General features: G+C 37.8%; 1 protein-coding gene across 2 annotated transcripts in view; it reads left to right on the top strand.

Annotated features, from left to right (window-relative positions):
- The first annotated feature begins 3,333 nt into the window (after positions 1-3,333).
- LOC134664046 (glutathione hydrolase 6-like) overlaps positions 3,334-18,885 on the top strand; it is a 51,047-nt gene continuing 35,495 nt past the window's right edge. The window contains exons 1-4 of one of the 2 annotated variants that reach the window (XM_063520614.1): positions 3,334-3,692; positions 5,343-5,396; positions 8,114-8,268; positions 9,069-9,220. In XM_063520614.1, coding sequence (XP_063376684.1) covers positions 5,363-5,396; positions 8,114-8,268; positions 9,069-9,220 — 341 coding nt within the window. In that variant the 5' untranslated portion in view covers positions 3,334-3,692; positions 5,343-5,362. Of the gene's footprint in view, positions 3,693-5,342; positions 5,397-8,113; positions 8,269-9,068; positions 9,221-9,253; positions 9,403-18,885 lie in introns of those variants that run through there. The other variant, XM_063520616.1, reaches the window with a different exon arrangement.

Genomic DNA, 18,885 nt, shown 5'->3' with positions numbered 1-18,885 from the left:
AAAGTTAAATTGAGAGCTAGCTTAAAGTTTTTTGTACTCCTCGACTTTAATGGTTGAATTAAGACTTAGGTAAACCATATGGGTACTTTAATACTTGATTAAAAGTCAAACTATTTAATTTAAATAAATAAAAATAAAAAATTAAAAAAAATTAAAAATTATTAAAAATAAAAATTATTTACAAAAAATAATTTAAGTACTATCTTATACATTAAAAATAAACATACAAGAAAATAAATCAAATTTCAATAATAAATAAAATTGTGCTAGTAGTTAATACTCGTATGAGAATATACGTGGAACATACCTTAAATTTTTTAACTCGGGTCACATTCAAACTGGTTTTATGAGAATTCTAGTGAAAAAAACATATACCGAATTTCGCTCATACGAAACTTCATGAAATACATTAATTGTTTTCTAATTTTTTTTTTTAATTATCTTTGTTGTTATATTTAAAAACAAGCACTCAAAATGTATCTAGAAAATCCTTGATTCGTTAGTGGCACGAAATAGGAGACACACGAAAGATAAAATGACCGCTATTTCGTGAGTCGATTTATTGCAATTTTAAGTTATTTCTATGCATATATTCAATCTCTTTTCTTATCAAATCAATTACTAAGGAACCCACAGAAACACTCCCAAAAACTTTTATTCGAATGGGTTTAGCTTTTCCTTCCTATAAGCTTAACAAGTGAGAGCGCGCACCTTACGCCTAAAAAAAGTGCACGCATACAACACAGCTATTCGCGGCCGTCTAACAGTTTCGACCGTCGTATTACTCTTAGTTTAATCACTAAAATATTGGTTATCATTTTATTGAAGAGATTAAATAATACAGATTTTTTTCATATGTATAATTTGAATAAAAGATATTTGAATTCCTTATTATTTGCGCCAGAAAAAAAACTAACGAAATAACGTACTAACACGAACTTGGGGCCGTTTACCTTACTTGCCCAGAATCCTTTGGATATTTTATTCTCAATTCAGAAAGAAGCTTCCTCAATGTATGATCTCGGCTTTTGTCGTGTAGCAGCACGTTAAATTCTGAATTAGGAACTAGTAAGGAAAAACCCAACTTGGAAAGCGTAACGTTTGTTTATATACTTAAAGGTTCAGTATGTAATAGGTATAGCTGAATAGGTACTTTCATACATAAAAAACATCTTTAACTCGGCAACAATTAATCGTTATTTATAGGTTACTTAACACAAACAATGCCCTTTCCGAGATCAGAATCCCCATCGGGACCTTGATCTTCGTAAACAGAGAGCCCCTAGGTAGGCTTCGAATCCGTTATATTTAGACACTATAAAATTAGCCATCAAATGGTTTGACAGCAGTCGTAATTTCCCCAAATAAATACGCCGTATCATTGAAGTGAATAAAATTGACTCAATTGATTAATATTTTTCAATTAATAGTACTTCTAATTAAATTCCACCAAAACAATACTGTCTTTAATAAACGTAAAGTATCAGAATTTCACATTTTTTGTAGCTTTTTATTAAAAAATCGAATAAAAATATGATTAACCCTAATTCCGGAACCAGTTCCGGAATTCCGGAATTGGGACCGAATATCGGAAATCAGTCCGGAATTGGAAACCGTCCGATATTGCAAGCCTAGTTACTCGGCCAGAAGGCCTACCACGAAACACGAAAAACGAAATTTAGTTCACTCTTGCATATTCGAGCAATAGATTTTACTGCAAATTTGAAGAGTGCCCGATTTCGGCTCGTAAAGCGGCGATATTCAATAAGCACAGATTCGAAATAAATAAAGCCATCGGCATTAAACCCTTCGTTGGGTTAGGGCTCATTTAGACGAAACGGGAACTCGTATAGGTACGATTTTAGTTACATTGCGGACTATTGAGGTTACATCAATTCAGCCGACCGATTCAAAAACGCAATGTAATGAAACTCACATGCGAGTTCTCGCACCGTCGCGCGTCGAAATGAGCCCTTAAGGCTGAGCTATAACCGCAACAATCGAAGTTCGCAAATTGCGGGGATTTTTCTCTGTCACTCTAATTACGCCTTCATTGGAGTAGAAGAGAAAGATCCCCGCAATTTGTGAATTTCGGTTTTCGCGGTAGCCGCTCTGGAATACATCGCAAGCGTAACGCAGCGGTCAGTCAGAGCGCTTACTGCGAACCACTTTCGACGTCTTGCCTCCCTGTCACACTTACGTACGAATTTACAAGTGCGACAGAGAGGCAACACGTCGAACGTGGTTCGCGGTAGGCCCTCAGTCTCGCTACGCCGGCGATGACGTCACTTGCGCACGCGGCGCTTCGTTCATTCACCCGTATTGTATTCACTCGTGCGCTTGTGTGGGAGCAAGACGGACTTTCTAAGACACTGCGCAACATAGCATAACATTCTTATTAGCATTTTATCAAAGGTTTACTGCTTTCAGTGTATCAACAATGAACATTAACGCTTTTAAATCGCATAAAATCCTATTAAATTTCTATTCAAATTCTGAAGTGGTGTTTAATTAAAAACACTAGAGCCACCTAAATCATTTTCGGTGGTGAACTACTACCGAATAGCGACTCATTTAGGATATTATTTATTAAACTTTATTTCACAATAAAAATGAGTATAAATTGCGGACTACGAGAGTATTTAAAGACATTGCAAAATGCACTGGTAGAGTAGCATCCAATCATAGAGCAAAACAGTAATTCTCGAAATTGGGTGCAGTGCAAAAATATATTTATAAATTGTGTTAAAATAAGCCAAGAATTATAGTTCGTTTTTTTAGCATTAGAAAGAACTTGCAAGAAGGTAAGCGATCTTGACATGTATTTTAAATAAAAACGCTTTTTAAAAATAAAAAACGATTACTTATAAAAGCAGAAGAATATAAATGATCGTATTAGATTCGTAATTGTTACATATTTGCCGTAACTTATTTTTCAAGTGAGTTTTTCAATTAAAAGACACGTCAAGATTGTTTACCTTATTTCTAATGCTAAAAAAATGAAATATAGGCGTGGAACGTTACTTTATCGCTCCGCAATAAATTCGGTTTACACTGTATCAATACATTAGGCAATATCTAACTGTCATTTGGGATATAAAACTATTTTTAATCGTCCCCGGTGGACACATGTAATTGTCGTTATCAAAATCTACGTAGGTAATATGACCCTCTTGCATTATAAACACCGCACCTGTCGCACCCAAATTTCTAACCCTTATCGTACCCAAACTTAATCAAGCTCTAATTACTCAAGTCGCGTATTTCTCGACAGAGGTCGCGGTGCGATGACGTCACCGACTCTCGCGCATCACAACAGACAGTTACCGGCGCGCCGCGTCGCTACCTGCGCGTTCTTAATTCAAACTTTAGTGAATTGGCACTGTTATTAATGAAACTTAGCTGTTATTTATATTGTAGTGAATAGCTGAGACAGTGCAGTGTTAAATACCGAGTGGTACTTATATATATAAGTAGTGTTAAGTGTGTGTTTACGCGCTGCTTAAGAATACAGTTACTCTAGTTGTTAAGAAATCACAGTTTCGATACTTTCGACCTAATAAATAATAGCTGTCATTCTTAGTGCAACGTGAATGGTAGTGAGTGATAAGTGTGCAAAGTTTTAGTGTTTTTGAGTGTGAAATAAGTGACTGCGTGGGTTGCAGACGTTTAGGAATGCACTGTTAGAGCAGGTAAAGAAATCGTTGCTTTGACAGTTAGTGACCTAATAAATGTTTATACACTAAAGAGCAATGAAAACGGGTATTTTTTTTAAGAATATTCATGCAAATTGTACTTGCTTTTATTGCTATTAAAAACTAAAATATAATACTTTTTGTATTATATTCAAAATATTCTCCTTTATTATTGATGCACAAACACAAAAAAAAGAACAAAAAGCAACAATGTGCCGCAGTAAAAATCTTTGTCAACATATTTTAAGGCCAACCACCAAACCAAACTACATAGTCAACGTTAGATCATATTGTAATACTTTTCGCCGAATAACAATCGATAGTTTCAAAATATCTGCCGTAAAACACTTACCTATTTTTTTTGTTTTTTTTTTATATTTTAAATCAGGCAAGAAGGCCCATACCGTAAAACGGGGTGAGTGGGTTTCGCGGGGCGAGTTGGGGTATGAATGGGGAGAGAAGGTTTGAGACGGGGGTGAGAAGGGATTTTAAGGCTACTGCTACAAAAATAATGTATTGCAATTTAAAATGGGGCTATAGTAATACGCATGATAAAAAAAATCGATCCAACAATCTTCCAAAATCACCTTTGTATGAAAAACCCTCTCACCCCAAATACGAGGCACTACGGGGTGAGGTGGTTTTTCCTCTTTATCGTCAAAGTTATGAAATGGAACTACCCAAAATAAAATACAAACTAAAATACAAACGTCCGAACCACTTATTATAAACACCATTCAGTTTTCACATGTAAAAATAAAATTTTATCGAGGTTTGAAAGTCAAATTTCACCCAACTCACCCCATTTTACGGTATTACAAATACTAAATACCAAATAAAATTTAGGCGACCAAACGGCGTGGCTCCGTTGAGTCGTCTGAACTAACTCAAAACTTATCCCACTAGAAATACAATAATACAGGCTGATGAATAACACAGATGCCAGTGCCAGAAGCTGATAAATTCAATTAAAGTAAAGCCAGTTTGAATAACCAACGCGATTAGGCGGCGTAATTAAATCGCATACTAATACAACAGACGCGCAGAATGGAACGGAACCGTTTACTTTTGTACGTGTTCTGATTGCACTGGACTGAATTATACAAAATAATAGTTTTTAATTGCTATGGGAGCTGGAGACCTCGCGAACTCATGGTTCTGTAATAAAACAAACAGTTTTTTGTGTAACACAATCCAAAATCCAAACACAATTATGGAAATTGCTCACAAAATTTCACGAGAATTGGTTGAGAAATGCGACTGTAGTGGAGAACAGTGAAAATACGATACCATTTGTGGCTTGGCTGACATAGAAACGCTTCTCTCACCCTTTGCGATCGCTCGGTCAATCTCGGCTCGGATCGAAAGTCCGAACAGCCACTTAAGGCTAGTGGGTAGCTTTTCTCCCTTAGAAGATTTTTTTTTATTAGAACGATGTTAATCATACTGTAAATATGTTAATGTTAAACTACGGTATTTCTGGACCGATACCTTCTTCGATTTCCAACCTTTAAGAAAAGAGCGTACTCCCATCTTAAATGTCGACAACGCACTCAAAATGCGGCGGTAATCACATACCATCAGGCTATTCATCTGCTCGTTTGTACTGTATTCATATACTCAACATTATAATTATGCATTTTTCAGAAAAAGGCGTCGCTAGCAGCATGCAGAATGCAACAGACACCACGCCACCATCAGGTAATCCTCACGACCATCTCATAACTTTCACGTCTCAAGCGTGGCCTTTCAGGCTCGTGGACCTATTTTATTTTCTTAATGCTGTTACCAGTGTTTGGATAAGTTAAGTTTGCCGTGAATCATACACAAAAAATGTTTCGCATTTTACTGCGGACCTGTAATTTACTTAGGTATATGTAGCCGGACTATATCATCTAAATCATCTTCCTCATGATTATCCGAGTCAAATAACTTTGAAGTTAACTATCCTTTAAATAGCCAGTAAGTAACTATAAGTCTGTATCTTTAGGTTCCTATTTAAAAAAAGTAAACAAACAATTTGTACATTTTCGGGTAGCAATAACATTTATTATTTAACCAACCAAATACAAAACAGCCTGGATCAGTCACTGAACGACCTGACTTTAACCTACATTATTTGATCGTATAATGTTTTCATCTACCCTCAAATGGCTTATAGAACCATTTGAGGGTAGATTTTGTTTACTATTATTTAAATACCTAAAGATACAGAGTATAGTTCAAAGCAGCTTTACAATTTCTAGATTATCCAGATAGCTCGCTCCATCCCACTCCGTCATCGCCGGCCACTATCTTAATAAAAATCTCTCATTTCCCGCATCGCATTCCGATAATGTAAACACCGACGCCTTGCACAAAACATCCGCGCGATTAGTGACGTTACGTCACGAAATATTCCTCAGATGGTAATATTTACTAAATAGGAATAATTATGCGAGGATATGTGCTTAGGAATATTTGAAATTCACGAAATTTTCGAAAATATGGCAATTATCTTTTAAACATCTACTACAAACTCTGTAGTTTCCTCTCAAATAGTAATAAGCATTAGTAGTAAAGCAATAATAGTCTTAACTACTTTACTCGAAATTGACAATTAATATTCCAAACTAAAATAGACAAATACATTTGTTTGTACATATTTGTTTCATTGTTTCAAGAAATTCAAACATGCCAACGGAAATATTCTCTAGGCCCATCGTTCATTCATCATCATCATTCTAGCTTTCAGTCGCCCACTGCTGAGCATAGGCCTCTCTTCGTGTACGCCACTTATCCCGGTCCTGGGCTAGTCTCATCCAAAAGTGCCCCGCAATTTTCCGAATGTCATCCACCCAACGCAACGAGCTAACGGAGCCCATCGTTAACCACAAATTAGTTTAAGTGATTGTGGTGCCTATAATTATTACATTCCCAAGTACTAATAAGTATTCGTTTAAAAACGTAACTTTATATTTCATTGCTGCCCGTCACTACGCGATATCCCGCGATTTTACCGCGATGATTTACCACAGGAACCGGAACAGGCCGCGCCGAATCTAAATTAGTTTCACTGATTTGCTGATGTCTACTGCGAATCTGGAATTACTTTCCGATGGTGAAATATTCGGTTTTGGTATATGAAGTGAGACTTTGCCTGTTTACAGCAATCTGCTTGAATTACATAAACAAAGATTTAATAGTTATTTGTTTTACAAGGGGGCAAAGTTGCTGTTTAACCGCTCGTGCTAATATTGATACCCGAGCAAGCGATAGATTCCAAAATTGAACCACGAGCGTAGCGAGTGGTTCGAAAAATGGAATCTTGAGCGTTGCGAGGGTTTCAAAGCACCAGGGTTAAACAAAATTTGCCCCCGAGTGAAACACAAAATTTTTCACCACACCAACCCGAAGCAAATATTAAATGTAAAATATAAAATAAAATCAAACCACATCAAATCCAAATGAATGTTATTAAAATATTTACCATCCAAAATCATCATTTAAATGACAATTCTACCAGCAAACATAGAAAACAACTCAAAATTTGCATTTGATTACTTTGCCTCACATGTGAATAAAATGCAACTTTGCTATCAGTTTTTGAAGTGTAAAGTAAGCCTTTCCGAGCTGGTGTGGTGAAAAAAATATTATTCCATGCGCTTCTGAGAAATACGTATTTGATGTCTATGCGACTCCTGAAGTCAGCCAAAATTTTTACATAGACATAGAGTCTATGCGGAAAGAGAAGAGTCGTGGAATGTATGGGAACCAATACAAACTACGACTCTTCTCCTTCCGCACAGACTCTGTTTTATTTAACATACCTATTTAAATGAATTGTGGGAAGTTTTTTTTTCACCACAACAGCTTGTAAAGGCTCGGCGCTTTATAATTTAAGAACCGATGAGAAAGTTGAATTTTATCCAAAAGAGAGGCAAAGCAACGGGCATTTATATCAAACCATGTTCTTTTGCGTTCATAATTTTCACCCTTACGTACGTATTAAGCTGCGTACTAACGTAGCATAACAGTTAATTTACCAGTCGGAACATTAAGCCTGCTACTTGTAAGGCTGACTGTAACCGCCCACTTTAACTACTAAGGTTTCTTGAGCTTGAAAACATGCGCTAGGCCGATCAACGTCAAATCGTGACGTTGACATAGTAATAACTGCTATTCCACCTATCCAATTTCGTTGTCCAATGTGTATTACGGCTCATGTTTTGCTTTAATGAGAGAGTGAGACGCACTGACATTGGATAAAGAAATTGAACAGGTGGAATACCACCCATAAGTAGGTAAACAAAGCAGGCATGGTATTTCATTGCTGCAAATCTTTATATTGGTTTAGACTAATGGGAGATGGGACTTTATAGTCTGAATTTTTACTATTATTTATTCTTTGCCTCTAATGTTTGTTGTAAATATTACAGGCGTGGTGGAACTGCGCGAAGATATCCCACTAAAAGCGGGCGTCAGTAGCGGCGGCAGCTGCGGCACTCCACGCCTCATCGCTGGATGCTTCGCTGCCCTGTCCGCGGCTGTGACTATAGCCCTGCTCACGCAGATATACTATGGCGACTACCAGGTACTGTATTTGCGTTACCTGTGTCTTACATAGAGGAGTAGGTATAGTCTTCCTTACCGTCTCGGTGTATATTATGAATATATCCCACTAAAATTGGGTGCCAGTAGCGAGGGAAGCTGCGGCATTCCACGCCTCATCGCTGGATGCTTCGCGGTTCTGTCCGCGGCTGTGACTATAGCCCTGCTCACGCAGATATACCATGGCGACTACCAGGTACTGTATTTGCGTTACCTGTGTCTTACATAGAGGAGTAGGTATAATACCTGTCTTCCTTACCGTCTCGGTGTATATTATGAATATATCCCACTAAAATTGGGTGCCAGTAGCAAGGGAAGCTGCGGCATTCCACGCCTCATCGCTGGATGCTTCGCGGTTCTGCCCGCGGCTGTGACGATAGCCCTATATAAGTATATTAAGTATAGTATAGTATAGTATGAAAATATCCCACTAAAAGCGGGTGCCAGTAACGGCGGTAGCTGCGGCACTCCACGCCTCTGTGATGTCTCTGCTCCGCAGATATACTATGGTGACTACCAGGTACTGTATTCGCATTACCTATGTCTTACATACAGGAGTAGTACCTGTCTTCCTTATTGTCTTGGTGTATATTATAAATATCCCACTAAAATTGGGTGCCAGTAGCGGGGGAAGCTGCGGCATTCCACGCCTCATCGCTGGATGCTTCACAGCTCTGTCCACGGCTGTGACGTATGTGAAATTTCTAGTGCTGTGTGACTGTGCTGAGTTAGATCATGGATCACAATAATATAGACTCATTGCTTATTTTGTGTTGTATACAGTTGGTGCCTCACGGCTCTGTGTCAAGCGCAGCGGAGGCTTGCTCTTCAGCCGGCACGGGCGCTCTCAAAGCCGGCGGACGAGCGATGGACGCCGCTGCCGCCGCTGCGTTATGCCTAGCGTTGCTCGCGCCGCACCGCACTAGCATTGACGCGTAAGTCAACACACAGTGTGATGTATACAGTTGGTGCCCCATAGTTCCGTGTCAAGCGCAACAGATGCTTGCTCTTCAGCCGGCACGGGTGCTCTCAAAGCCGGCGGACGAGCGATGGACGCCGCTGCTGCCGCTGCATTATGCCTAGCATTGCTCGCTCCGCACCGCACTAGCATTGACGCGTAAGTAAACACAGATAATTAGGTATTTGCTATACAGCACGCCAAGCACTATATTGAGGCAAGCTCTTCAGCCGGCAATGGGGGCATAGCCAAGATGGCAATCGTTGATAGAAGTCTCCAATCGAAACTTATAAGGATATGATTTACCTATCCAAAAATTCTTTCCTCACTCCCGAGACAGTGCCGGAAGCGAATGTAAAGAAAGACCCACACCGCTTAAATACTTTACCTAAGTAACATATTTCTAACATTCCGTAATAGGTATTCCACCACTCGTATTGTTTACTCATATTTTATTGTGTAAGCAACTCAGTCCGGTAACTTACGAATTTATGTTTATTATATCATATTATTATGAATATGAATAGGGCCTACCAATAAGACTACGTACCTGGATCGGGGGGCACGGCAGTGCCCCCGCCAAGTCGAGCGCGAAGCAAACACTGCCGTACCATCCTTTACTGGAACCATTTCGCCGCATTTTCAGGCCCCTATTTGAGAACCTCTGGATAAGACCAGAACGCAGAAATTTTGGTCATCCAGTAAGCTATAATCACATACTTAAAATCCAAAATTTCAAGTCGGTAGGTCATTTAGTTCCGAAGTTAAGCGAAAGCAAAGTTTCGCATTTATGAAACTCACTCATGATCATCAGAATAGAACTAGTACTTCCCATAAACTCAGAGAGCTGAAATTTGGTACAGAGTTAGGGTTTAATGGCCACATAAAGGGAAAACCTAAAAATATTGCAATATCAGTCACGTTTTAAAGATCTAAGAACTGCATAAGTAAGTTTGTAATCCCATATAAATATATGATATTACAAAGTTACTGTTGCAGTTCCTACAAATAGTAAAGTAAAGTAAAGGTACACTACGATGTACGATGTGAGTATGAATGAGGATATGTTTAGTTATGATATGTGTACACATAGTATGGGTATGAGTACCCGAAAAGAAGGACTGCCTACAAAAAGAGATGAGATCCCATCAAAAACATTACATGTAAAAAGGTGCAAGTCTCGCAACGCTTTTACTACAAAAAAGTTTTGAGATGTAATGTGAAACCAAGTCGGTTATTTTAATCAGTGCCAGGGGGTGTTAAAACCGTATCAATAAGATATCTTTAATTTGTAATACGTATAATGACTTGGCCATCGCACGGCTGCATAATGACAAAAGGATCATCGTCACCTATTAAAAATAATTCTAATTGAACATAACGCTATCGCTAATTGCAGTTTGAGCATTACACATATTTACGAGTACGGTACGAGTAAAGCATTATGTGCGATTGCCAAGTCATTATATGATGATTAGTGACGGATTACTGAATATTATTTAATTATTAGATTTAATGAATGGGCAATACGAAAAACTGTTGCTACTGTACAAGAATCAGAACCGGAAAAAAAGAAAAGAAAGATTTGTAATAATAAAAAAACTACTCCTAAAAAGAAAAAAATGTGTTAAATAAGAAAATCTAATAAAATAAATCAATATGCCCACGTTTCTACAAAAAGAAGTGAAATCCCACCAAAAACATTCTGTAAAAAACTAGCCAAGTCTCGATGGAGCTGCTTGTTTATCTCTAAAAAGTAATGAAATCTAGACAAAGTCGTGCCAAGTCTAAGGTTCCTTACTGCGATTTCTTTATTATTATAGTTAATGTTGTGTGACTTGGCCGTTGAAGGGTACACAAGGGTACAAAACCAGGTGCTCCATGACACCATTGCACCATCAACGTTTTCCAAGTGGCAATTTTCCATCGTCAATGGGTAGCGGTTCTGGCGACAGATTGGTGCAATGGTGTCATGGAGCACCTGGTTTTGTACCCTTGTGTACCCTTCAACGGCCAAGTCACACAACATTAACTATAATAATAAAGAAATCGCAGTAAGGAACCTTAGACTTGGCACGACTTTGTCTAGGTTTCATTACTTTTTAGAGATAAACAAGCAGCTCCATCGAGACTTGGCTAGTTTTTTACAGAATGTTTTTGGTGGGATTATAATTTATAACTTTAGAGTTCGTAAACATAACCTAAAGCGCTGCACGTAATTTTTTATAACAGCGCCATCTAGTAGTGAGCAGTGGCACCACTAAAACAACGATATACTTATTACACTCATTCGTGCCTGTAGCAGCCGCTAGGCTTAGAACGGCGCTACTTGCGCGAAATCAATGTTTTATTAAAAGGACTAAAGAACGGAGCGGAGTAGTTACCTATATTAGGGCGGTATTCCACCTGTCCAATCTCAGTGCGTCTCACTCTCTCATCAATGCAAAATGTAAGACGCAATACATTGGGCAAATAAATTGGATATGTGGAATAGCACCGTGCAGATTTTGATAAAATTTGGTGTATATAGGTACAGGTATTTCTTTATTCTGAACATAGTAAGCATAATTTCACCGTTTGCCCCAAAACCACTATTTTTTATGAAATAGGAGGCAAACGAGCAGACGGATCACCTGATGGTAAGCGATTACCGCCGCCCATGGACACCCCCAACACCAGAAGGGTTGCAAGCGCGTTGTCGGCCTTTAAGATTGGATTACGCTCTTTTCTTCCACTTCCACTGAATTATGAAAAAGTTTGCTACCTTCCTGATTCAACGGATGATTACATAATTTTTTGTCTGAAGTTGGGATTTTGTATTTAATCCACTTAAATTTTATTGAAATAAACTCATGGGCTTTAGAGGAACGCATAAAAAAGTTTTAATTACTGGATTGCAGCACCTCAGTAATTTTAAACTAAGTACCTAGTTTAATTAGCTAATTAAACCTTTTTTTGCGTTACTCTTTTGTCCAAAAGTTTAAGTAGGTACTATAACAAAAAAAGTCACCAAAATAAAAATCAGTAATAGTAATATTAAAAAAGTATTTCAGTTAGCAGTACCAGTTAGCCATCAGATTAAATGCATTTAGGTACATTAAAATAAAATTCGGTAGAATACTGCTGCATTTATCAGGTGGTGTATCAGGTTTCTTTCCTTCACTTATATGTTTATTCAACTCTACGTGACTCAAACGCAAATTCTCTTGTTCAAAATGAATAATTTATCAAAAAATATTTATGCTGTTTCCATTACTGTATATTGAACTTGATTCCAGACATTTGTTATGTTTGTACTCTGTTAATAAAAACTTGTCATGTAGCCAAAAAAAAGATAAAAAGAAATTGTAAGTCATTAATGTCATATATCATCACAAGAAACATTAATTTTTTACCAAGGTCATTGTCAGCAGAAAATAGTAGATTACAATTAGAGATGCACCGGATATCCGGTTACTATCCGGTATCCGGCCTATCCGGCCATTATTTTACTATCCGGCCGGATACTGGATAGTGACCTACTATCCGGCCGGATACCGGATAGTAACATTGCTTGATTTCGGAGTAAACCAATTGGATTTAAGAAATAGACACGGTCATAATCGTACTTGTTTATTATTTTAAAACAATTTAATCATTCCACTGACTTGCACGCGCACTCATTTCGTAGGTACCTCTAGAAATGAGTCCGCGCGAAACGGGTCAAATTCTGCAGAATGCGCACCTGAAAAACCGAAATGTAGGTATAGTTTCGCTGGCCGAATATTCGGCGGTCGGATACCGGATATCCGGCCGGTGTTTAGGCCGAATATCCGGTATCCGGTATCCGGCCAAACACCTATCCGTTGCATCTCTAATTACAATATAACTGCTTTTTGCACGTGTATTATTTATACAATGTTTTACAGTACATAAATGACCCTTTAAATTTTTGACATAGGCACGTATTGTCTTTAATCCCGCCCTGTCATTGTCAATTTTGTCCTGTCAATTTTGTCATTGTCAATTTTGTAGTCACGGTACATTTACTGCCATCTATCGACACACGATTAAAACTTAAAATAAAATTGAAAATGTATAAATTAATCAAAATATGTTTACGGATAAATTATTTTTATTTTTTATTGTTCCATACTGACCCATGATCTTTCACTGATATGTGTTAAAATTGTTGAATATCAAACGGTGTCGTCAACGCCATCTAGCCGACAATAGGCCAAAGGTATAAATTATAATGGCGCCATCTATTCGAGAATGACTTTTTCTCCACATCCGAGGCACGTTTTTTTCTTAGACTTTATTTATCTTATACGAAGTTATATATGTATATCTCTAGTAGAACCATACCTAATATAGTGTACCTACTGTAAACACCATTGCGCATCAAAACTAATGCCTGTATTCGGATTTCGAGATAATCACAAGATCTAGAGACGATCTAGAGATCAACTAGATCTACATTAGATATCGACTAGATGTGACTTGGATGGATATCTAAGTCATAACTTGTCGAAATCGTTCAAGGGGACCTCCAGAATCGCGGAAACGTCAAATTTGACATATATATCTTACAAATATCTTTAAATTATCCATATCGTGACTTGTTGAAGTCTAGTAGAAATCTAATTCATTTTCCGAATCGAGCCGTAGTGCAATTACTATTTGTCCTTATTACTCGCCACCACGAGTGTCACTTTACCCTTTATCTATCAAAGAGATTACGATAACGATTATGATTGCACTTTATATAACTTCCGTGTTAACACAATTTTCAGTCTTATGTCATGGACAGAAAGTTTATTATTACTTGATTGTCTAAGCTGTTTACTGTTGTTGCAATGTGGAGAGGATGTGATGAGTGCAAAAACACAAATAACTTGTAAAACAAAACAACAGAAGGCGTATGGTGGATGGCGTTATCCACGTGATAAAGTGAGCGTCACTTTTTCTCACCACGCGATTGAAAGAGACGGGACCTGTTATTATCATGATGTCAGGTAGACAAAAAGACCATCATGACCGCGCTGGTGACGTTAGGAGCAGGACCCGAATACTATACACATTGCTTACGGTTATAGTTGAAGATTTCTGGAAATTACATCTCTGTATTTACACGGCGCATTATTTTTAGGGTTCCGTACCTCGAAAGGGAAAAATGGAACCCTTATACGATTACTCTTTTGTCAGTCTGTCTGTTTTTGCTCCAAACCACTGGACCGATTGAGTAAAATTTACCACACACACAAATACGAACGTACTTACATGTGCAAAATATAATTTAAACACAGAAGTCATTGATATTATAATTATATTCTGTTAAAATAATAGCCGCAACAGTATTAGGTTCTATAAAATTCCCACGATACAGACTGTGCCTAGTGAGGGGATCAACATACTGCTTTTATTGTTTGTGTATTTCTTGAAATAGATATATCTTAAATTTGAATGTTTGGGGCGTAAATAAAAAAGATCCTGTCGCTTCTTTTCGCCGTCGCTCTACGCGATAGCATTTCCATCTTCTCAATTTAAGTTCGGTTTTCCTAGGATAGCGGTGCCGTCATTCAGCGGCCGTCTCCATACAAAATAATACGGATATTTATAAGATTTTATTCTGGATGAGTAGTATTAGTTGTATGGAGACGGCCGCTATATACGGCACCGCTATCCTAGGAAACCAGAGCTTTAGAATACTTTAAATGGTTGGCAGTCCTCAACTGTGCGTTTCTCCAGAAACTTCCTACCTCGCACAGCTGAACTGTGGAATGAACGCCTGCGGAATTTCCGGACCGACGCGACCTTCAAACGTTTTTTCTATTGTTCAAGTGCTGGTTCTATCTGGTTTTTGCACAAAGGCAGTTTGCATATTTTAACGTCATTTCTTTACTACATTATTTGAGTTCGTTAGAATTGGGCCAAGCTCACTCTGGGCCCGATTCGGATTTTGAAATAGATATCTATTAGATATCTTTTAGACATCACCAAGATACGATAACGATATGTTAAAGATATAACCTGTCAAATTTGACATTTGCGCGATTCTGGAGATACTCTTGAACGATTTCCACAGGATATGACTTAGAGATCCAATTCACATCTAATAGATATTTTAAGTACTTTATCTAACGTAAAAGTGACATTGGTTGACCGAATTGCGCTGCAAAAGAGAACTAGTTGATATCTAAACTATAACGTATAGAGAATGGATCTAGTACGTCTCGTCTCTTGTGAATATCTTGAAGTTCGAATACGGCAGTCTGTTTGGCACAAGCAATGACGAAGTGTAGTAATGTCAAATATCTCATAATTATGAATTTAATTTTAGATGTTTGCACTGAAAAGCAACAGTTTAACCTGACAACTAAGCTGAACACATTAGCCTGGCCCCTCTTATCGTGACTAATGTGGTGTCATGAACTTCCTATAGGCAAAAAGTTATCGCGGGTCGAGTAATTAATTTATGGATTATATCACGCCATACTTCAATTAGTAAATAACATAACCGATACAAGATATAATCTACTGTGGTACTCCACAGTACGCTACATAGGCATAATTAGCTAGGGTCGCCGTTGCCAATTACGGCATGGATAACTAGGTATGTATCCAGCCTAAATAATTAAATTTCAAAGTTTTATTAGAACAAACTTATCAAATTTCTAACTAATAATTCAGCCTATATACCGTATATACGTCCCACTGCTGGGCACAGTCTCAACGAAATACAGGAAATCGAGTGGTCGAAATTCAAAAATCGGCCCCTTGATCAGGTCACGGGATGGCAGACCCACCGACACGCACGTCTCTACAACAACTCTCATTATAGTAGAAAACCTGACAGATTGCGAACTCGAATTGGACCTTCGAATTAAAATTTCAAATTATCAATGATCCTAAAACACTGTCATTTAATTTATAGCAATTTTACGGTTTTGGTTACCTTGGTATAAATTTTGGTACCTAACAAATTGTACACAAAATTTGAACATGGATTTTAAAATGAAGCGAAGATCTCTACCATTTGCGGCGTAATAACAGCAAGCATTCAAACTTCAAATATCTCAACTTGATTTGATAATTATATGACATCTCATGACTTGTGTGTTGGTGAGAGCAAGATGCACTGAAAGTATTTCAAATCAAGAACAGGTATCAAAAGTGCAAATACGGATCCAGGTGTTTTTTTCAACGAGACAATAGATCTGCGTAAAATAATGAAACAAGCGTTTACTTTAACGATATTCCTATCGGCAGCGCTCTATGTTAAGGCAAACCAGTGGGAATACAACCTCAAGATCCGCTCTATACGTATACAGAGCACAAAATAAATAGTAATAGTAAGTACAATAGAAGGTTCACTTGAGGTTCGCTCTCTAACAAAACGCGTCTATTACGACTGATATGACCGCAAGGTGGCGCAAGCGCGAGCAGGCGTCCGTTCCGTAGCGGTGCGCGGCAATTACTATGGCTAGACACCCACATTGGTGTGGGCCGCATGTACTTGTAGCGACGCGACGAAATCGCGGAGTGAACCACCCCTGCTCAGAGCTCAACCTCATACTGGTCTTGTAAAGCAATGGTGTGGTAAGGGACAAGAATTGTAAGAACTAAAATAATAATCACCGGCGAGCGTCACCAGCCTTTGTGCTACTCGAGTTGTTTACTCTTTACTAAATACAAAAAATACCTATTAATGTACGTAGAAGGCATTGTATAAGACATGCTTATAACAATGACATTCTATTTTTTTTGAGTTTTGGTCATTTCATTTCAGAATTACGAGTAGAATACAAATAGCCTTTATATAGAGCGTATGCTTAAAATATTACCACAGAATAAATAATAGTACTAGGTACAGAAGACTCGCTTTCTAACAAAACACGTCTGTTACGATCAGCACAGATATGGCCGCTAGGAGGCGACAACGCCACGCGCGGGTTATGGCTTTCCCCAAAATTGGGGTGGAACGGATGTACTTTTAGCTACCTGTAGCAAAGCGACGAAATCACGGAGTGAGCCACGCCTGATATTACAGACATCTCGACAACGTTTGAAATGAAGGATTTTTTACACCTCATGGGTACTTATGTAACGGTATCGGATATAGTTTATTAACTATAAACTATATCCTCGTAAGGCCCACGGTCCTACCCGAAGTACAAAATTTGCTTCAATGTAATTTAAACCATTTTCAATTGGAACAGAGTTTTTTCGGCTTCAATACAAAAGGCTTCAACCATATTTTATTTATTATTACCTTGACACGCTCTTATTCCCTTAACAATAAAGTCGCGTCGAGATTATTTTGAACAACTGACCCGCGTAGCAACTTCTGCTGCTGACTGTATATGTATATGCTCGGAAAACATAAACCTTTTCCGGCAATCTAGGAAAAAGTTAAAATTATGTTTTTTTTTACAATTGTTCCTTTTTACCAGACATAACAAAAACAGCAAATTATGTTTATTTCGCCGCTGGCACGTGTAAGCAATTACCGTGTTCCTATTCGTCAAATTAGCGTGTTTACTTCGTTATCCTTGTCCGGTACGTGTGCGTACGCCCCTTGGGCCTGTTTTAGACCGATAACATTCATTCGACTGTTATTAAATTATCAGCACATGTGGCCAAAATTAACGTGCCGATTGAGTTATAAAATCTCAGTGAGTATCTTTATAGGATCAGCAATTTAAAATAGTAAAAAATATTGGGTTATTTTATAGAAAACCTCGGCATTGGATCAACACTTTTTTGTGATTTCGATGTTAGCCTCTTATTTTAACTTAGCCTCACATTAAAAGTTACCGAGTAAGACAATATGAAAAAACACCATGTATGCTGAATAACTTCAGAGTAGTATCTTCAGTGATTTAGGCTTTTATGTCTCGTCAGTCAATATCTGAAGAAAGGACTGTATAATATATAAAGTTAATTTAATTCTACCAAAGCCTCACCGCCTCCTAAAAGTCCTAAAAGATCTGCATATAAGAAACAAGTACAAAAAGATGAACGATGTTACAGGCTGGTCATTTTTTCCATATAACTAATACCTAATTGTAAATGTGACCTAATTGTGATGTGTGTGAAGGGTTAAGATCGATTTAGTTTAGTTAGTAGCACTGCAAAAACAAAGTTTACATATATATACTTACTCATAATGCTAAATATCTAAAATAACTATTGCACCGGACGCACTAACTGCGTCATACGATCAGATAACAGTTTGTAAACAACGCATGCGCATGTGTACAGACGTCAAAGATTCACTATTCACTTTAAACCTTACTCCGTTGTAAAAAGGCGGTATATTTATGATGTTGATACGTGCTGCATGCGCGCATGATGCATAAACACAAGAAAACACTGACTGGCGTTTCTTATCGCGATCATGACCTCTATAAAATCGGGTATGAATTAAACTCGTGGCTGTTTTGAATGATAAATCACTGCAATGCATTTGACGTACTGTTTTAGTGCACATTTAGTACTAGTAATGTGAATTTCATGCTGCGATTGTAACTGCTTTCAGCGTAAAACCGTAAACCATGCGTCGTAGTGGTGATGTAAAATAATGATGATTGTTTAGAATTGAATAGAGAGTTTTTATCGAGGCAAAATACAACACGTAAGGTGGTGACGGTGACACTG

This window comes from Cydia fagiglandana, chromosome 4, assembly GCF_963556715.1.
Source record: "Cydia fagiglandana chromosome 4, ilCydFagi1.1, whole genome shotgun sequence".
NCBI lineage: Eukaryota > Metazoa > Arthropoda > Insecta > Lepidoptera > Tortricidae > Cydia > Cydia fagiglandana.
Note: the sequence above shows the minus strand (reverse complement) of the source record. Positions and strands in the feature narration are given on the sequence as shown.